The sequence below is a fragment of the Ochotona princeps genome, chromosome 2 (assembly GCF_030435755.1).
Source record: "Ochotona princeps isolate mOchPri1 chromosome 2, mOchPri1.hap1, whole genome shotgun sequence".
In the NCBI taxonomy this organism is placed as follows: Eukaryota; Metazoa; Chordata; class Mammalia; order Lagomorpha; family Ochotonidae; genus Ochotona; species Ochotona princeps.
Genome location: NC_080833.1, coordinates 9,613,196 through 9,630,920, shown reverse-complemented (window position 1 = coordinate 9,630,920; position 17,725 = coordinate 9,613,196). Strand labels below are relative to the sequence as shown.

The 17,725-nt window shown below is 50.4% G+C and overlaps 1 protein-coding gene across 2 annotated transcripts; it reads left to right on the top strand.

Annotated features, from left to right (window-relative positions):
- The first annotated feature begins 5,136 nt into the window (after positions 1-5,136).
- On the top strand, positions 5,137-16,886 carry AGMAT (agmatinase). 2 transcript variants are annotated; one of them, XM_004592344.2, is made up of 7 exons: positions 5,137-5,411; positions 7,089-7,291; positions 10,288-10,336; positions 12,514-12,709; positions 13,822-14,001; positions 15,419-15,503; positions 16,637-16,886. In XM_004592344.2, the coding sequence occupies exons 1-7, from the start codon at positions 5,140-5,142 to the stop codon at positions 16,708-16,710; spliced, it is 1,059 nt and encodes a 352-aa protein (XP_004592401.2). In that variant the 5' UTR covers positions 5,137-5,139; the 3' UTR covers positions 16,711-16,886. The 2 variants fall into 2 exon arrangements, with proteins under 2 accessions (XP_004592401.2, XP_058516767.1); XM_058660784.1 differs by lacking the exon at positions 15,419-15,503.
- Positions 16,887-17,725: the final 839 nt, after the last annotated feature.

Below are 17,725 nucleotides of genomic sequence, written 5' to 3'. Positions count from 1 at the left end.
CTCGCCTTGAAAGCCCCGGGATCCCATATGGGTGCCGGTTCTAATCCCGGCAGCTCCACTTCCCATCCAGCTCCCTGCTTGTGGCCTGGGAAAGCAGTTGAGGACGGCCCAAAGCTTTGGGACCCTGCACTCGTGTGGGAGACCCGGAAGAGGTTCCAGGTTCCCAGCTTCGGATTGGCGCAGCACCGGCCATTGCAGTCACTTGGGGAGTGAATCACTGGACGGAAGATCTTCCTCTCTGTCTCTCCTACTCTGTATATCTGAATTTGCAATTCAAATAAATAAATCTAAAAAAAAAAAAAAAACATTGGGTGGCCTGGCATGATAGCGTAGCAGTTGAAGTCCCAGTCTTGAACACACCCAGATTCAGATATACAGAGAGGAGGAGAGACAGAGAGGAAGATTTTCCATCCGATGATTCACTCCCCAAGTGACCGCAACGGCCGGTACTGCGCTGATCCGAAGCCAGGAGCCAGGAACTTCCTCCAGGTCTCCCACGTGGGTGCAGGGTCCCAAAGCTTTGTTTTCCACTACCCTCCCAGGCCACAAGCAGGGAGCTGGATGGGAAGTGGAGCTGCCGGGATTAGAACCTGCGCCCATATGGGATCCCGGGGCGTTTAAGGCGAGGACTTTAGCCGCTAGACCACCACGCCGGACCCAAAAATAAATAACTCTTTTTTTAAAAAAGGAATAACAACAGGGGCCCGGCGTGATCGCTCAGTGGATAAATCCTCATGTTGCAAGCGCCAGCATTCCACGTGGGCAACATTGTGTGGTCTGACTCCTTCACTTCCCATCTAGCTCCCAGCCTGTGGCCTGGGAAAGTCATAGAAGATAGCCCAAAAGCTTGGGACCCTGTATCCACATGAGGAACCCCAGAAGAAGCTCCTGGCTTCAGACTGGCTTCTGTGTCAGATGATTAAGCTGGATTTTTCTGTGCTCTCTCCTGGCTCGACCCTAAACTACAGAGTCACGAGCCTCTGCTGTCACTGGGTTCAGCTCACCCATGGCTGAACTCCCTGTCTCCTGCCCTGGGGGGCTCCTCTTAGACTGCAGAGACAGACAGGGCCAACACGCTCGGCCTGTGGACGAGAAAGCAGTGGGATGGATCAGGCTCCAGATGATCCTGTGATAAGCCAGGCAGACTCCTGCTCAGGTAATTTCTGTGGTTATCGTCTAGATTTTAATATGACGTCATTGCTGGAGGTAGCCCCACGTGCGTATGTGAAGCATTGTACAGTGCACTGTTGAGTGAAGAACTGGCCAGCTGTTCACAGGTGCACTTGTTTATACACACAGTTTGAATAAAGTCAATTTCACAAAAGCTCCCGACCCTGGGGAGCTGATCCTCCTGCAGAGCTGACCAGTTCCTCATCCTCCATTTTTCCCCAGGTGATGTCCACTCACCCTTGCTGTCTTCACCAAGAATCCTGTCTAGTCAGACTCCCAAGGTTATCTTGGTGTTTTCCCTTGGCCATTTCCCATCCGCTGACCCATGGATATAAATTCCCACTTGTCACACGGTTGAGTTGAGCCCACTCCATTTGCCCTACCACACCCATGTGCCTGTTGTTGCAGTTCTGAATAGTCTTCCCTACCAAACTCTAACAAGTATCACTGAGCACTTCCCCTCTTCACTGATGAAAGTATTCACAATACTACGGTTTGCACGTGGTTTGTCTCTAAAAAATTGCACACTGGTAACCGGGTCCCCCAGCCGGCAGTGTGGGAGGTAGCGGAACCTTGAAGCTGTGGAACCTCTTGTGAGATGTTCAGGAAGGAAAGTAACTGTCCCTAGGGGACAAAGAAAGCAAAGCAAATGGAATGTCCCAGAAAGCCCCCTTCTACTCATCTTGCTGAGGCTGGAGTTGCTGCAAGGCCATGGTCAAGATTTCCCAAGCTCAGGCATGTTCAAAGCATTGACCTCCTGGGGAATCCCTGGGCCTCCACCTGGCTTAGAGGGCAGGTGGCGTTCTCCCACATTCTTTGGCTATCACCGCTTGTTGATTGATGTTGTCCTCATGGCAGGGCTGCTCTCTGTGGTTCCTGAAGATTTGACCAATCATTCGCTCACTCACAACACTTGTTTTTCTTTTTTTTTATTTATTTATTATTTTTAATTCATTAATTACATTGTATTATGTGACACAGTTTCATAGGTACTTGGATTCTCCCCACCCCTCCCCAAACCCTCCAACCTTGGTGGATTCCTCGACCTTGTTGCATAACCACAGTTCAAGTTCAGTTGAGATTCCCCCATTGCAAGCATATACCAAACATAGAGTCCAGCATCTTATTGTCCAGTCAAATTCAATGGCTTCTTAGGTATACCCTCTCTGGTCTGAAGACAGAGCCAGCAGAGTATCATCCCGATCAATTAAAAGCTCCAACATACCATCAGCAAAAATTTACATCATTATGGAATTAATTGACATAGTAATGAGTAACCAATATGTTAAAAGTAAATGCGAGTTCTTAACCACCTTCTGTGACCACCTCATTGACATTTCAATTTTAGTTTATACACAACATATACCATACATAACATAACATGTTATACATAACATCATATCATCTTAAATTAAGGCAAACATGTGGTATTTAACCTTTTGGGATTGGCTCACAACACTTTTACTTCTTCCTTGCAATGCGCTGCCCTTGGAGGCTGAAGGTATCATTTATAATAGCAGCGCCCTCCCCCGCCCCCGCCCCTCTTCCTTGTTAGGCACACAGAGCAAACAATGATGGTGGGGACTTAGGGATGGCTGTCAGAGATTTGTTGGACAAATGGCATTTTCAACATGTTATACAGTTGTGACTTTGAACAATAAAATCAAAGTGTTGGGGAAAGCATTACATGTTGAGTTGACATGAAATTCCTAAATAAAATACCGTTAATAGATTTCTGCTGGGACTGCGACTGTTTAATGTTAGGTTATATGCTTGAAGTGACATGCAATAATGACTAGTGGGTTTTTTTCTGTTTGTTTTAGTTATTTACCTGTTTGCAAGGCAGAGAGATGGAGCCAGCTGATTTGACTCCCCCAAGTGCCCGCAACAGCCATGGCTATGCCAGGCTGAAACCAGGAACAACTCAACCCTCACTTGTGGGCTCTATTCAGACTCTAAAGCACCATTAGTGGTTGTTCTTGTGGGGACTGGATGGGGTGCACCACTGAGAGCATCATAGGGGTGGGCCCTGACACAGCCATTTAGACGATGCTTGGGGCACACACATCCCACGTGCTGGAGGGCCACACTACTTGGGTTGCCATGCTAATCAAGCTTCCCTGACTGGATGCTTTAGAGTAGGTTGACCAGATGTCAGCACAGTGGTGCTGCAGGTTATAAGCCATGCTAACATGCTGGGCATTGCAATGATGACACCATCAGGATGCTGGGTAAATAATGTTAACACTAATTGGGAAGTTATTGGGCTGAGGCACACCAGCACCCTGGGCTCCTGCATAAGCAAACAGCAACTCAGCTGCAGATGAGAAACCATCAAACAACTTGTAACAAGAGTCAAAACCGGCCAACGGACCTCAACCAGGGACCATCCAATATAGCGCATGGAGTGTTTTATTTATCTTGCTTCCTCAAACGTGGGGTGAAGATTTCCCCTGCCCACCCCCTTGGAGGCCAGTGTGAAACACTTGGGGTCTGGTGTCACCCACAGCATGAACTGCTAAACACTCAGACTCCTCAATTCTGATGGGCCTTTTCCCTCTTAATAAAAACATGGAATATCTTTCTGCTAAACAAACGTATTATGAAATTAATAGAATGAAAATGCACAGACAGCAAATCTAAGAGAAACATGGTGGTCAGGGGAGGCTCACAGCATCTCCACCCTGGACCTGGGAGAAGGGAGTGGGAGAGTGTATCAACGATTGGGAGAGTGCTGACGAAACCAGAGTTAACTTTTTAATTGTTTTCTTTCTTTCTTTCTTTCTTTCTTTCTTTCTTTCTTTCTTTCTTTCTTTCTTTCTTTCTTTCTTTCTTTCTTTCTTTTTCTCTCTCTCTCCTTCCTTCCTTCCTTCCTTCCTTCCTTCCTTCCTTCCTTCCTTCTTTCTTCAGGTTAATTTTATTTGAAAGGAAGAGCAACAAAGAAAAAGCGATCTTCCACACACTGCTTCACTCCCCAAACTAAAATGGCTGGAGTCAAGCCAGGCTGAAGCCAGGAGCCAGGGTCTCCCTCATTGCTGCAGCCTCCATTGCTTTCCCAGGCCATCAGCAGGGAGCTGGCTATTCAGCCTGGATCTCCCATGCTGATGTCAGCAACCTAGTTAAACTCACCATCAGTGCCTGCCAGGGCCCACAGCTGTAAGAAGCTGGAGTTAAGCCGAGCTGGGGATTGAACCCAGAGCCTCTCCCGTGGGGTGGGGCCTGTTCCTTGGCTTCCCCCCCATTTCAGATTCCATGCTAATGTCATGGACAACTGTCAAGTTTTGTTTTGTCCCCCCCCCCCCTTTAAAAAGCTTTGCTTGTTTTTATTAGAAAGTCAGGTTTACACAGTGAAGGGTCTTCCATCCTCTGGTTCGCTCCCCAAGTGGCTGCAATGGCTGGAGCTGAGCTGATCCGAAGCCAGGAGCCCTTCCAGGTCTCCCACGTGGATGCACGGTTCCAAGGCCACAAGCAGGGAGCTGGATGGGAAACGGGGCTGCTGGGATTAGAACCGGCACCCACATGGATCCCGGTGCTATCAGAGAGGACTTTAGCCGCTAGGCCACCACGCCAAGCCCTCCAGCTCGTCTTTCAAAGAGGTTGTTAAAAAGAACATTTAGAGAGCCTCACCGTAGGCATTTCTTGCATGCATTATTATTTCAAAATGAAAAATGCATTTGCCATTTCTGTGGCTTCAAGCAAGGTCTTTAGCTTTCAAATCTTCCCAGCTTTGAAAATGAAACTCAAAAGAAGAGTTTGCCAAGGGCTGGGTGTTAGGGCTCAAGGCATACCTTCAACAATGGGGGTGCCCAGAAGCTGGGAGCCCAGGGCTGAAGTCCGCAGAGGGCCGTGGGGAGAGCGCGCGCCCCAGAGCTCCTCCCCTGATCCCACCCCCGGCCTGGGGATCCAGGCCGCCCCTGCCCTTTGAACCCTGGCGGCACATGCTGCTGGACCCCGGGGGCTGCCATCAGAATGCTGCGGCTCGTGGCGTCCGGCTCAGCCCGCGGACTGAGGGCCCGCGTGGACGTGCGCCCCGCCGCGGGACCCTGCCACCCCGGGTATAGCTCTAGTCGCCGGGCTTCCGATGGCCCCCGGAACCAACCCCCCAGCTCTGAGGTCGTGGCCCGCTCGGTGGGCGTCTGCTCCATGATGCGGCTGCCCCTGCAGACCTCCCCCGAGGGGCTGGACGCCGCTTTCATCGGGGTGCCACTGGACATTGGGACTTCCAATCGGCCGGGGGCGAGGTAAGGCGTGGAGGACCAGGGACGGTTTCACGCTAGGGACGGTTCACGCCAGGGACTTGAAGGATGCAGAGGCGTGGGCGGCTCTCATTGGGGGCTGGGGGCCACAAAAATACCACTCCGCGGTTGAAAGTTGATACCTCTTGTCCCTCAACTGGTGGCACCTCGCCATCCAACACTGGATGGGAGGGCATCACCGGGCCATCTCAGCGTATCTAACCCTAGAGTTCTGGATTCTTGGGTTCATCTATTCCCATTGTGGACCTTGCCGGGGAGGTCGCTAAGAAACCCCATCTCTTCTGCTACCGCCAGCTTGTGGTGGCAGGTGACAACTGCATTTGAGAATGGAAGCTGCTTGCAGCTTTTAAGACCTGTAGGTGTCAGCTTTAAACATTCGAATTAAGGCACATTTTTCCCAAGACAGAGGGAGTAAAAATTATTCTCCTAGTTAGTAAGGATCAATAATTTCTTTTTAAAAATTGTCTAATTTTAAGAGACAGAAAGAGAAACAGAATTCCCCCATCTGTTGGTCCACTCCTGAAGTGCCCCAAAATGGGGGCTTGAAGGAAGAACTGTCTGGATTCCCCACGTGCGTGGCAGAGACCCGGCTGCTTGCGGCATCACTGTTGGGAGTCCTGAGCTGCAGCCAGGCCTTGGGCCCATGCACGTGGGAGGTGGGCGTCCTAGCTGGTGCTTGCACTGAGCCTGGAGGATTTGTGATTCAGCTCAGCTGTCCTGCCGCTGACCGTACTGCTCTGGTAGGAAAGTCATCGTGGACTGAAGGTCTGCCAGATGCAGGGAGCTTTCCCTGGGTCATTCATCTCTCGCAACGGCAGCATCAGGCGCACAGCTTTATTACATTTTTACAGATGAAGAAATTGATGAGGCCATTTCTTCAGTTGATGATGAGTGGGCTGCTAAAGCCGTGCTTGGTGGGACAGGTGTCATGGCACAGTGAGTCAGTCCACTGCCTGGTATACCCACGTCCCAGCTCAAGTTCTGGCATCTCTGCTTCCAGTTCAGCTTCCTGTGAAAGCATCCTGGGGGGCAGGGTTGCACATAATGGCTCAAGTGGTGAGACCCTGCCATGCACATGGGACACTCCTGTCCAGCCTCCACCAGGCTCCTGCCCTCAGCCTGACAGCTCTGGCTGTCTCAGGCATTTGGGGAGTGAACCAAGGGCTGAAAGATTCTCTCTCTGTCTGGCTCTCTTGCTCTTTCAAGCGCAAATAAACTTATTTCTGTATCTTCCACGCAGGGGCCCAAGGCTTTGGGCTGTCCTCAGCTGCTTTCCCAGGCCACAGGCAGGGAGCTGGATGGGAAGCAGAGCTGCCGGGATTAGAACCAGCGCCCACATAGAGTCCCAGCATGTGGAAGCCAAGGACTTTAACTGCTAGGTCATCACATCGGGTCCTCATCTTTTTAATATACAGCCCAGCTTAATGGCTCTCAGGGGAGGGGTGTGGCTTTTGGGCCCAGGGGACATCTGATTCTGATGGAGGCAGTTTTGGTTGTCACAGCTTGGGGACCGGTGTTGGTGACCTCATGGGGGGATGGCCTGGGATGATACTGCCTAGCAGTCTCCAGGAGTCTCCTGCCCCTGTGCCAGCAGAGCCAAAGCTGAGCAGCCCTGGCCTGGGGACCCTGTCAATGCCTGATGCCTGTATCTTCCTCCTACAGATTCGGACCCCGACGCATCCGGGAGGAATCCGTGATGTTGAGAACGGTCAACCCCAGCACCGGTGCCCTCCCCTTCCAGTCCCTCATGGTCGCAGACCTGGGCGACGTGCATGTCAATCTCTATAACCTTCAGGACAGCTGCCGGCTCATCCGAGAGGCCTACCAGAAAATTGTTGCTGCTGGCTGTGTTCCTCTGACTCTGGGTAATGGTCCCTTGTCGGCCAAGTGTGGTCCTCCACATTTGTGAGCTTGAATACACCTGCTTCTTCAAGGCTGGCCACCAGGGAGATAGAGATCGGGGTGGACAGTATGCTTATAACCCGCTTGGGATGCCTGCATCTTGTATAGAGTGCAGTTTGAATCCTAGCTGCTTCGCTTCCGATCCAGTTTCCTGCTAACTGCACTCCCAAAGCAGCAAGTGGTGGCTCCAGGGCTTGGGCCCCTGCCTGCCCCAGGGAAGTTCTGTACTCTTGGCTTGAAGCCTGGCTCAGTCTGACTGTTGCAGGCATTTGGGGAGTGACTCAGTGCCTGCAAGATCTCTGTCTCTCTCTTGCACTGCTTTTCAAGTAGATGAAAAATAAACCATCAAAGAAAAAAAAATGGGCATCATTGCATACCAGTATTTCCAATTTGCTGTAGGTTAATTGAAAATAATGTTTATAGTAGGAAAAAAGAAAGAGAACATCTTTTAAAAGGAAATATATTTATTTGAAAGAGTGAGAGAGAAAGAAGACAGATCTCCCATCTGCCCACATGCTGGTTGAAATGTCTGTAACAGCCAGGGGTGGGCCAGGTCAAAGCCAGGATCCTGGAACTCCAAGCTTCTTACATGGGCGACAGTGGCCCGAGTACTTGAGCCATCACCTGCTGCTTTTCCAGGCTCATTCGCTGTATCGAGAGTGGAGCTGCCCAGCCTGAAGTCCTGGAACTGGCTCTCCAATTTGGGATGCCAGTGATGTGGATTGTGGTTTAACCTGCTTTGCCATAATGCCAACCTAGAATGAGGACATTCTGATTAATTCTCTTCAATCCCTGGGGGAAAGGATCATTAACATTCGGCATTAGCGTGGCCCGTGAGACGGTGTGATTGCATGTGAGGCACGTGCCTTAGTGCAAGATGGAAGGGATGTCAAAAATGTTGGAAGTCAAAAAGCATTTTTTAACTGTTTTTATTTTTTTTTCATCAGTCAGTGTGACTTTATTGTTCCACAGATGTTGTCCTTGGAATTGGGAGCTTGAATGCTACACACAAAGGAAGAGCTGGTGGACATCCTTGCAGGAATTTGTGGATGTTCACAAACTGGGCATGTCATACTAGTTTCGACTGAGGGTCAATAGACAATTGAATGATTCAGTTCACTGCCTGGTCCAGAGCTTTGATTGGATAAGAAAGTCTATTAACATCTTATGATTTTAATCATCTCAGTCTTAGAAGGCAGGAAGTTCATTCATATCATACACATTCATAATCATATGCATTGGAAATGATGAAGGTCTCATCACCTTTTGCCATTTTGTGATAAGAGGCTTTCACTTTGGAACATTAATAGTATATGATGATTGAAATAATTCCTTTTCATTTCCATGTTAAAAACATCAGTAATTCCATACTTTATTACGTCACCAAACCCTCCTTCTAGATGAGTTGCTGTCTAGTGAACCATTTTTATTTGAAGAAAGTAAAATAAATGTGATGTTATTTTTTATTGTTTGTCATATATATGTGTATATATCTATCTATCTATGAGAGCAATGAAGCATTACTGCCTTTTCCTTTGGGGTCAGGCTCCATATAGCTTAGAACATCATAATTATTGATGTATCTCTGTAAAACAATTGGATGGTTTTGTTGATCATGATTTTTCTTTCTATATTGACTTAAATATTTTTGTTTGTTTATTTGAAAGACAGAAAGAGAATGTGAGAAAGCTTGATTTCCCATTCACTGGATCACTTCCTGCCCCGGCCATGGCTGGACCAGGATGGAACCAGGAGCTTGGGACTCAATCTGGGTCTCCCTGTAGGTGGGGGGAACTGACATCTTCATTCATGACCTGTTGCCTCCTGGACTATGCTCTGGTAGGAAGCTAGGACTGGAAGCAGAGCCAGGGCTTGAGCTTGGGCACTCTGATAGGATATGCAGGTGTCCTGGGCAGGGAGGGTCTTAAGGCTGTCCCACTGCACTGACTTTAGTTTCAGAATTCTTATACCAAAACCGTATTGATTGGGGAGCCAGCATTGTGGTATACCTGGTTAAGCCACTGTTTGCAACGCCTGCAGTGCCAACATCCTATACAAGTGCCATTTCGGGTCCCAGCTGTTCTACTTCCGATCCATTTTCCTGCTAGTGTGCTTGGGAAAGCAGTGGAAGATGGTGTAATCGCTTGGGCTCCTGCACCCATGTGGAAAACCCAGAAGAAGCTCCTGGTTCCTGGTTTCTGCCCAGTTCAACTCCAGCTGTTGTGGCCATCTGGGAAGTAAACCAGCAGTTGGAAGTTCTCTATCTCTTCTCTATATAAAACTTTGCTTTTCAAATAAATAAAATAGATCTTAAAAAAATTGTACTGGGGCCTGGCATGACAGCCTTGTGGCTAAATACTTGCCTTGCATCCACAAGGAAACTATATGGGCACCAGTTCGCATCCTAGCTGCTCCCTGCCTGTGTGGCCTGCGAAAACAGAGAAGAATGGCTCAAAGCCTTGGGACCCCGCACCTATGTGGGAGACCTAGAAGTTCCTGGCTCTTAAGTTTGGATCGACTCAGCTCTGGCCACCATGGGCGCTTGGGGAGTGAACCAGCAGACAGAAGATCTTTCTGTCTGTTTCTCCTTCTCTCTGTAAATCTGCCTTTCCAATAAAAAAATAACAACAAATCTTAAAAAAAAAAAAATACTGATTTTGAACATTGGATTTCTGAGCAGAGAGATCTTCCATATACCTGTTGGCTTACTCTGCAAATGGCCATGACAGCCAAGGCTGGGCCAAGTCAAAGCCAGGTCTCCCACATGATGGCAGGAGCCCAAGCACTTGGGCCATTCTGCTTCAGGGAGCTGGGGTGGAAGTCTAGCAGCCTGGACTCACTACTGCACCCTAGTGTCCGCTCTTATGGGTTTGTTCTTTCTGTCCAGTTGGGTGGATTTAAGATTGTACTAGGGAATCACCTTATACACATTCCATGTTTTCTTTCTTCCTCTTTGCAGGTGGAGATCACACAATCACGTATCCCATTTTGCAAGCGATGGCAGAAAAGTAAGTTTTTTTTCTTTTTCATTATTTTTGTTGGAAAGGCTGATTTGCAGAGAAAAGGAGAGACATAGAGAAAGATCTTCCATCTGCTGGTTCACGCCCTACATGGCTGTAATGGCCAGAACTGAACCAATCTGAAGCTGGGTACCAGGAGCTTCTTCTGGGTCTCCCTCACAGGTACAGAGTCCCAAGGCTTTGGGCCATCCTCTGATGCTTTCCCAAGCTGTAAGTAGGGCACTAGATAGGAAGTGATGCAGCCAGGACATGAACTGGTGCCCATATGGTATGCTGGTGCTTGCATGTGGAGGATTAGCAAGTTGAGCCATTGTGCTGGACCAAAAAAATGTAATTTCTAAGGGGCTTGACCTACTGAGTTTTAATAATGCAGGAATGGGACCAGCGCTGTGGCATAGAAGGTGCTGCCTGCATTCCCAGCATCATACGTGGGCATTGGTTTGAGTCCTGGTTGTCCCACTTCCAATCCAATTCCTGGTTACTGTGATGAGAATGGCAGCAGAAGATGGCCTGAGAGCTTGGGCCCCTGCACCCAGGTGGGAGACCCAGAAGAAGCTCTTGTCTCTTGCTTAGGACTGGTCCAGCTCTGACTGTTGTGGGAGTGAATCAACAGATGGAAGACCTCTCTCTAATTCTCCATCTCTCTCTCTCAAAGAAAAAAAAAAAAAAAAGGAGTATGGGCGTGAGTTGCTTGCCGCTGGATACCAGTCAGTGACAGGCTCCTGTTACTGGGGGTGAAAGATTATTCCTGACTGTGAGTCGGAATGAAGGTCGCCCTCAGGTGTCTCTGTCAGTCACTGGCTTGACACCCAGACCGTGTGCTAGGAGCGCCTCCGGTCCCCTCTGTAGCCCTGGATCTGCTCGGCTCTGCAGGCTCAGTGTTGGCAGCACCTCTGTTTGTGGAAGATGAGCCCCGTTGAAAGCACAACTCTCCCTCACTCCGGTTTCGCCTTCCCAATAGAAAGGCATTTCATAAAGTGCAGGGAGAATGAGTGACACAGTGCATTTATTTTGGTGCAAAATCCATGCTTTTTTGTTTTCTGTGAACTTTTTGAAAACTCCCATATGCATTGATTTCAAAATTGTTTTTACTGAAAATAAATGTATCTTTTAAATCCATTTCCCATGAATGTTTCGTAAGGTGGTTGATTTGAAAGGCCAAACAACTGGGGCAGAGATCACCTGCTGGCTCCCTTTCTTCATATCTTTCTCTCTTTCTTTCTAGATTTATTTATTTTTATTGGAAAGGCAGATTTCCAGGAAGAAAGAGAGAGAGAAAGATCTTCCATCTTTTGGTTCACTCCTCAAATGACTTCAATAGTCTGCGCTGAGCTGATCTGAAGCCAAGAGCTGGGAGCTTCTTTTGGGTCTCCCATATGCATGCAGGGTCCCAAGCTTTTGGGCCACCATCTGCTGCCTCCCAGGCATACAAACAGGAAGTTGTGTTGGAAGTGCAGAGTTACTAGAACTTGACCTCAGTATGGAAGTAGGTGTCCCTGGTGGCAGCCTCATGTGCTGCGCCCAAACGCCTGCTCCTTTTTCCAGGCGAACAAGGACAAATACACGAGTGTTGCAGAGGAGCTTGCTGAAGGGCTGTGTTCTCCTGCAAGGGCTGTCTGCCCAGACAGTGAGGAGACTGCTCAGTGCTTGCTGTCAGCTAGAGCTGCAGCCACTGTGGCTGCCTTCCTTTGGAAAGCGATTGAAGGGCCAAGGAGGAGGGAGGCAGCTGCAGGCTCTGCATATGAGCAAGGCAGATGCTGGTTGGAGACAGGTGGACACAGGGGTGCTGGCCTCCAATTGGGTTGGTTGCAATGTTTACACCGGGTTGTAGCTGGCAGGGCTTGATGGAGTTTACGGAGACAGAGCTGGGTCATAGCTAGAGAAAAGGGCCAGGTTGTTGGTCCAGCCTTTAGCCAAACTCATCTCTGTGCCTCCTTCCTGCCCCTTGTGCTCTGTAAGGGAAGCCAATTCTGGGTGCTGGGTGCCCAGTGGCAGCCAAGGCCTTTGTGTTTTTGCTGCTTTACTTCTGGAATAGGAAGACAGAAGCCACTTGCCTGGAGGGTGATTGCTGCCAGCTCTTCCCTCTTGGTGGCTTGTGGGCTGCTGTGCTAGGGCCCTGTTGGGAGGTCAGGTCCCTGAGCACTGAGGTCCCTGCTCATCACCAGGTATGGCCCCGTGGGGCTGCTGCACGTGGATGCGCACACGGACACAGCTGACAAGGCCCTGGGAGAGAAGCTGTACCATGGGACGCCATTCCGCCGGTGCGTGGATGAGGGCCTCCTGGACTGTCCGCGTGTGGTGCAGATTGGCATCCGGGGCTCCTCCATGACCTTGGACCCCTACAGATACAACAGAAGCCAGGTGATACTTGGAGCCCCCTGGCCCTCTGCCCCTCAAAGACATTCCTCTCCACCACTTGCTGTGGCTGTTGTAGATTCCAGGGGTTACTAATCGAGTGCAGAAGGAGGGGACGAAAGGCTGAGTTTGCAGCAAGATGGTTGTGTGGAGCCAAGAGTGAGGAGGTAGATGAGGTCTGTAGCCGGGGCATGGAGACCAGCACAGAGCAACCCATCTCTTGGCCTTTGTCAGCTTGGAAAAGTAGGGGGTGAATCTGAATTTAAGGGGACTTGCTGCTGTCTTAGAAACTCTTACATTTGTTATCATTTTATTTGGAAAGCAGAGAGACAGAGAATTCATTCATGTGCTGGTTCACAGCCAGGGCATGGCCAGGCTGGAGTCAGGAGCCAAGATCTTAATCCCCGTCTCCCACATGGGGAGCAGGGGCCATTACATTACATTGCTGGCTGCCTTACAGGTTTCACACCCTGTAAGCTGGATCAGAAGTGGGCCAGTGCTGTGGTACAATAGGTTAGCTCACCGCCTGTGATGTCAGCATCTCATATAAGCACTGGTTCCAGTCCTGACTGCTCCCCTTCCAATCCCAATCCAACTCCCTGCTAATGTGCCTGGGAAAACAATAGAAGATGGCCTAAGTGCTTGGCCCCTGCCACTCATGTGGCAGACCCGGGAGAAGCTCCTGACTCTTGGCCATTGTGGCCAGCTGGGGAGTAAACCAGTGGATAGAAGATCTCTCTCTCTCTGTAACTCTACCTTTCACATAAATAAATAAAACTTAAGTTCTTATTAATCGGGTGTTAAAAATGGTGGAACAGGGACCTGGAGCCCGGGCCTTCTCGATGTGGGAAGTGTGTGTCCCACTGTGCCAAGCACTCACGCTCAGCTGCTGCCTGCCTCTTCCTCCTCCTCATAGCCACTAGCACACACTCCCCGGGGAACACAGAGGACAAGAACTCGGTGGAAAGGCCCAATGCCTGGAAGAGGCTGGCTGGAGCTGCCATCTGCTCCCTGCTCCTCCTCCCCACGTGGCTCCTCCTGGCCTCTCCTGCACCGTGGGCACAGCAGTTGCCTCCCCATGGCCTTGGCCTCCAGCCCTTCCACCCCTTCCTCCCTAGGGCTTCCGGGTGGTTCTAGCTGAAGATTGCTGGATGAAGTCGCTGGTCCCTCTGATGGCGGAAGTCAGGCAGCAGATGGGCGGCAAACCCATGTACCTCAGCTTTGACATCGACGCGTTGGACCCCGCCTATGCCCCAGGGACGGGAACCCCCGAGATCGCGGGGCTTACCCCCAGCCAGGTAACAAGGCTCCATCGGTGGGGACACCTCATACCCCACTTTCCTGTGACTTGGGAGGAACCAGGGCTGGAGTTTCAAAGCAGAGCACCTGGGCACTGAGGGTCTGTCCCCAAAGCCAAGAGTAGGCCTGAAGACTCCCTTACTGAGGGGGCCCTGCTCTGGGCAAGGGCCTCTTTCCTCTCTAGGATACACTGCTTTATTTGGTCTGCTTGCCTCTGTCCCTCTATAGTCTGTTCATGGAAACAATATTTAATTTTTATTTGAGGTTTTCCATCTGCTGGCTCATTTCCCAAATGGCATCAATGACTGGAGCTGGCCAGCCCGTAACCAGGAGCCTGCAGCTTCCTCTGGGTCTTCCATGTGGGTGAAGGGGCCCAAGCACTTGGGCCATCCTTTGCTACTTTTCCCAGGCCACAAGCAAGGAGCTGGATGGGAAACAGGCCTGGTGGGGATTAGAACTGGCGTTCATATGAGATCCTGGCGCATGCAAAGTGAGGACATTAGCTACTAGGTTACTGCACCGGGCCCTAGGGCTAGATTTTTTAAAAAGCACATACATTGGGGCATTAAAAAAAAGTATGTATCGGGGGACAGCACAAAAGCTTAGTGGCTTTCTCTCTGTAAATCTGACTTTTCAATACAAATCAGTAAATCTTTTTTAAAAATTGTATACACACACACACATTGGCTTACTTAAAAGGCAGAGAGAAAGAGAGAATCTTCCATCTAGTGGCTCACTCCCAAATGGTTGCAGTGGTCAGGGCTGGGCCAGGCTGAAGCTAGGAGCAACAATTACATCTTCATCTTCCACATGATTGGCAGGGGACATCTTCTACCACCTTTCCAGGTGCATCAGCAGGGAGCTGGAGTGCAAGTGGGACAGCCAGGATTCGAACTGTTGTTCTGAGATGGGGAACCGACACTGCAGGTGTTGGCTTGACCAGCCGTGCCTCAGTGCTGCCACACCTGCCCTGCCCTGCCCTGCCGAATTTCCCACAGTTCTCATCCTTCTGCTTAGCATCAGCCCTCTGGGCTTCCTGCCTGTGGGGTGGTGGCCCTTTCAGACAAAGCCCAGCTCCTCCCCTCACTTATCCTGCCCTTGGCCACACCCAACTCCTTGCATTTCTGCTCTCATTGCGTCTTTGCCTCCATCCTCCCCTCTGCCTGGATGATCCCGTCCCTTCTCATGCACTTGTTCTGTCCTTTGAGCAAAGTATTCCCGCCTTGGGGAAGGCTCTCCTGCCTCCTTAGGCTGGAGGCCTGGCAGTCCGTATGTGGTTGCTGGCAGTCTGTAGGTGGTTCTTCACTGGGCGGAGGGCGGGTGGCCGTTTGTTGCAGACGGGCCTCCGGGGCTGCTTCTGCCGGCTCCTGGTCACCGCTGACGACTGTGTGGATGCTCCGTCTTGATCTTGGACAGGCTCTGGAGATCATCCGGGGATGTCAAGGCCTGAACTTGGTGGGCTGCGACCTTGTGGAGGTTTCACCGCCCTATGACCTTTCTGGTGAGTAGATCGCAGCCGCCGGCCCACCCATGGGCCGCTGTGTGGCTTCTCCTTTGCCTGCTGTGTAAAGAACAGATGGACTGCCTTCCGCACCCTGGGGAGCTGATGAGTGTGTCTCACGGTGGAGAAAAGCAGCCCATTAGTGTAGCTCCCGGATGTGACCAATTAGTCTCAAGAAACCCCCGGGAGGCGGTGAAGTCAGGAGCTTCCCCACCAGTCAGCCTCGGTCTGGAGACAGGGTGGCAGAGTTCTGTCCTCTGTCGGTATCTGGAAAGTGAATTTCCAAAGCATATGTATTATTTATAAGGAGTTAGCTGGGTAAGCAAATGTCGCCCATTAAATAGAAATGTTTACAGAGTTAGGTCCACCAGCCACTGAGAGTAGTTAGCATGGTAGTTGGTATAGGTCATGCCATTATTATTATTTAAGGGTTTATCTGAAACGCAGAGTGGCAGAGGGAGAAAGAGCGTCCAATCTGCTGGTTCAGTCCACAAATGCCACAACAGCCAGGGCTGGGCTAGGCTGAAGCCAAGAGCCTGGAACTCCATCCAGGTCTCTCACATGGGTGGCACTTGAGCCATCGTTGGCTGCCTTCCCAGGTGCATGTGCAGGGAGCTGGAACAGAAGTGAAGTTGCTGAGTCTCCAATATGCAATGCTGGCTTTACACATGGTGGCTTAACCCACTGTGTCACAATGCCAGCCCAGGGAACACACTATTATTGTAAGTTTTCCATTGGGAAGAGCCTTGCTTGAGTGCACAAAAATGTACTCATTTGAGAGGCCCCAGTAGCTGCGACTGGGTAGGGTTGGTGCCTGAACTCAATGCAGGGTTCCTGTGTGAGTGGCAGGGGCCCAACTCCCTGTGCTGTTTCCTGCTGCTGCGTGGTGTGGCCATTAGCAGGAAGCTTGAATCGGGAGTGTAGCTGAGAGAGGAACCCAGGCAGACGCAGGCATCCTCTGCAGCCTCTTCATTGCTGGATCAAACTCCTCCCATGCCATTCTGCATTTTAGAATATTCCTTCCAGTGATGCCTGGCGGGGGCAGAATGCCAGGGAGGGGACTGGAAGCTGGGGTTCTGGAGAAGCACCAAGCAGTCTCTGCAGGCTGATTTGTTTGTTTGTTTGTTTTGTAGGAAACACAGCACTCCTGGCAGCCAACTTGCTGTTTGAGATGCTATGTGCCCTCCCCAAAGTGACAACCATTTGAGTCGCAAGAGCCTCCAGATGAAGCCAACTGTGTTGATAACAAATCCTCAAGAAGTTACGAACTAGCAGTGTAAGTCCCATGGAGTTCGTGCCAACAGAAACTCATGGTGGACATGTTGCCGCTGGCTGGACCATCAGCGTGCAAACTCTCAGCTGCAGGCTCACATTTCCAGAGTCGCAGCCAAGGAAGCCTTCCCACTAGTTTCTCCCTCAGATGAAGCATGCTAGTGTAGGAGAAGGAAAGAGGATGGTGGGAAGTCATTCAAGGTTATCTGAAGATTGGAGGACTGAAATAAACACAACGCATGAAATGTTTCCGTAGGAAGAGTCTCTATTGCTAGGGGACTTTTTAACACAGCTGCCCCTTTGGGGAGCTCAGAGCTGCATCTTGGTTTTCAGATCATTGTGAGCATAAATTAAAAGGCTTCAGGGTCAGCACTGTGCTGCGTGAAGCTGTTGCTTACAATGCCCACAGCCCGTGTGAGTCCCAGCTGCTCCGCTTCGGATCCAGCTCCCTGCTAAGGCGCCTAGAAAGCAGCAGCAGAGGGCCAAAGTGCTCGGGCCCCTTCCACTCTTGTGGGAGATGTGGATGGAGCTCTGGACTCCTGGCTTTGGCCCGAGTCAGCCGTAGTCATTTGTGGCCATTTGGAGAATGAATCAGCAGATGGAAAATCTGTGTCTCTCTTCTCTTTCTGCTGCTTTAACACCTAGGTTTGAGTGCTGGCTCCACTCTTGGTTAAAAAACAAGCAAACATCTGGATGGGGCCAGTGCAGTGGCTTAGCAAGCTAATCCTCTACCTGTAATACCAACATCCCATATGGGAGCTGGTTCGAGTCCTACCTGCTCCACTTCCAAACTAGCTCCCTGCCTATGGTTTGGAAAAGCAGTGGAGGATGGCTCAAGTTCTTGGTCCCCTGCACCCATGTGAGGGACATGGAGGAGTCCTGGCTCAGATTAGCTCAGCTCTGGGAACTGAGTGCATCTGGGAAGTGAACCAGCTGGAAGATCTCTACCT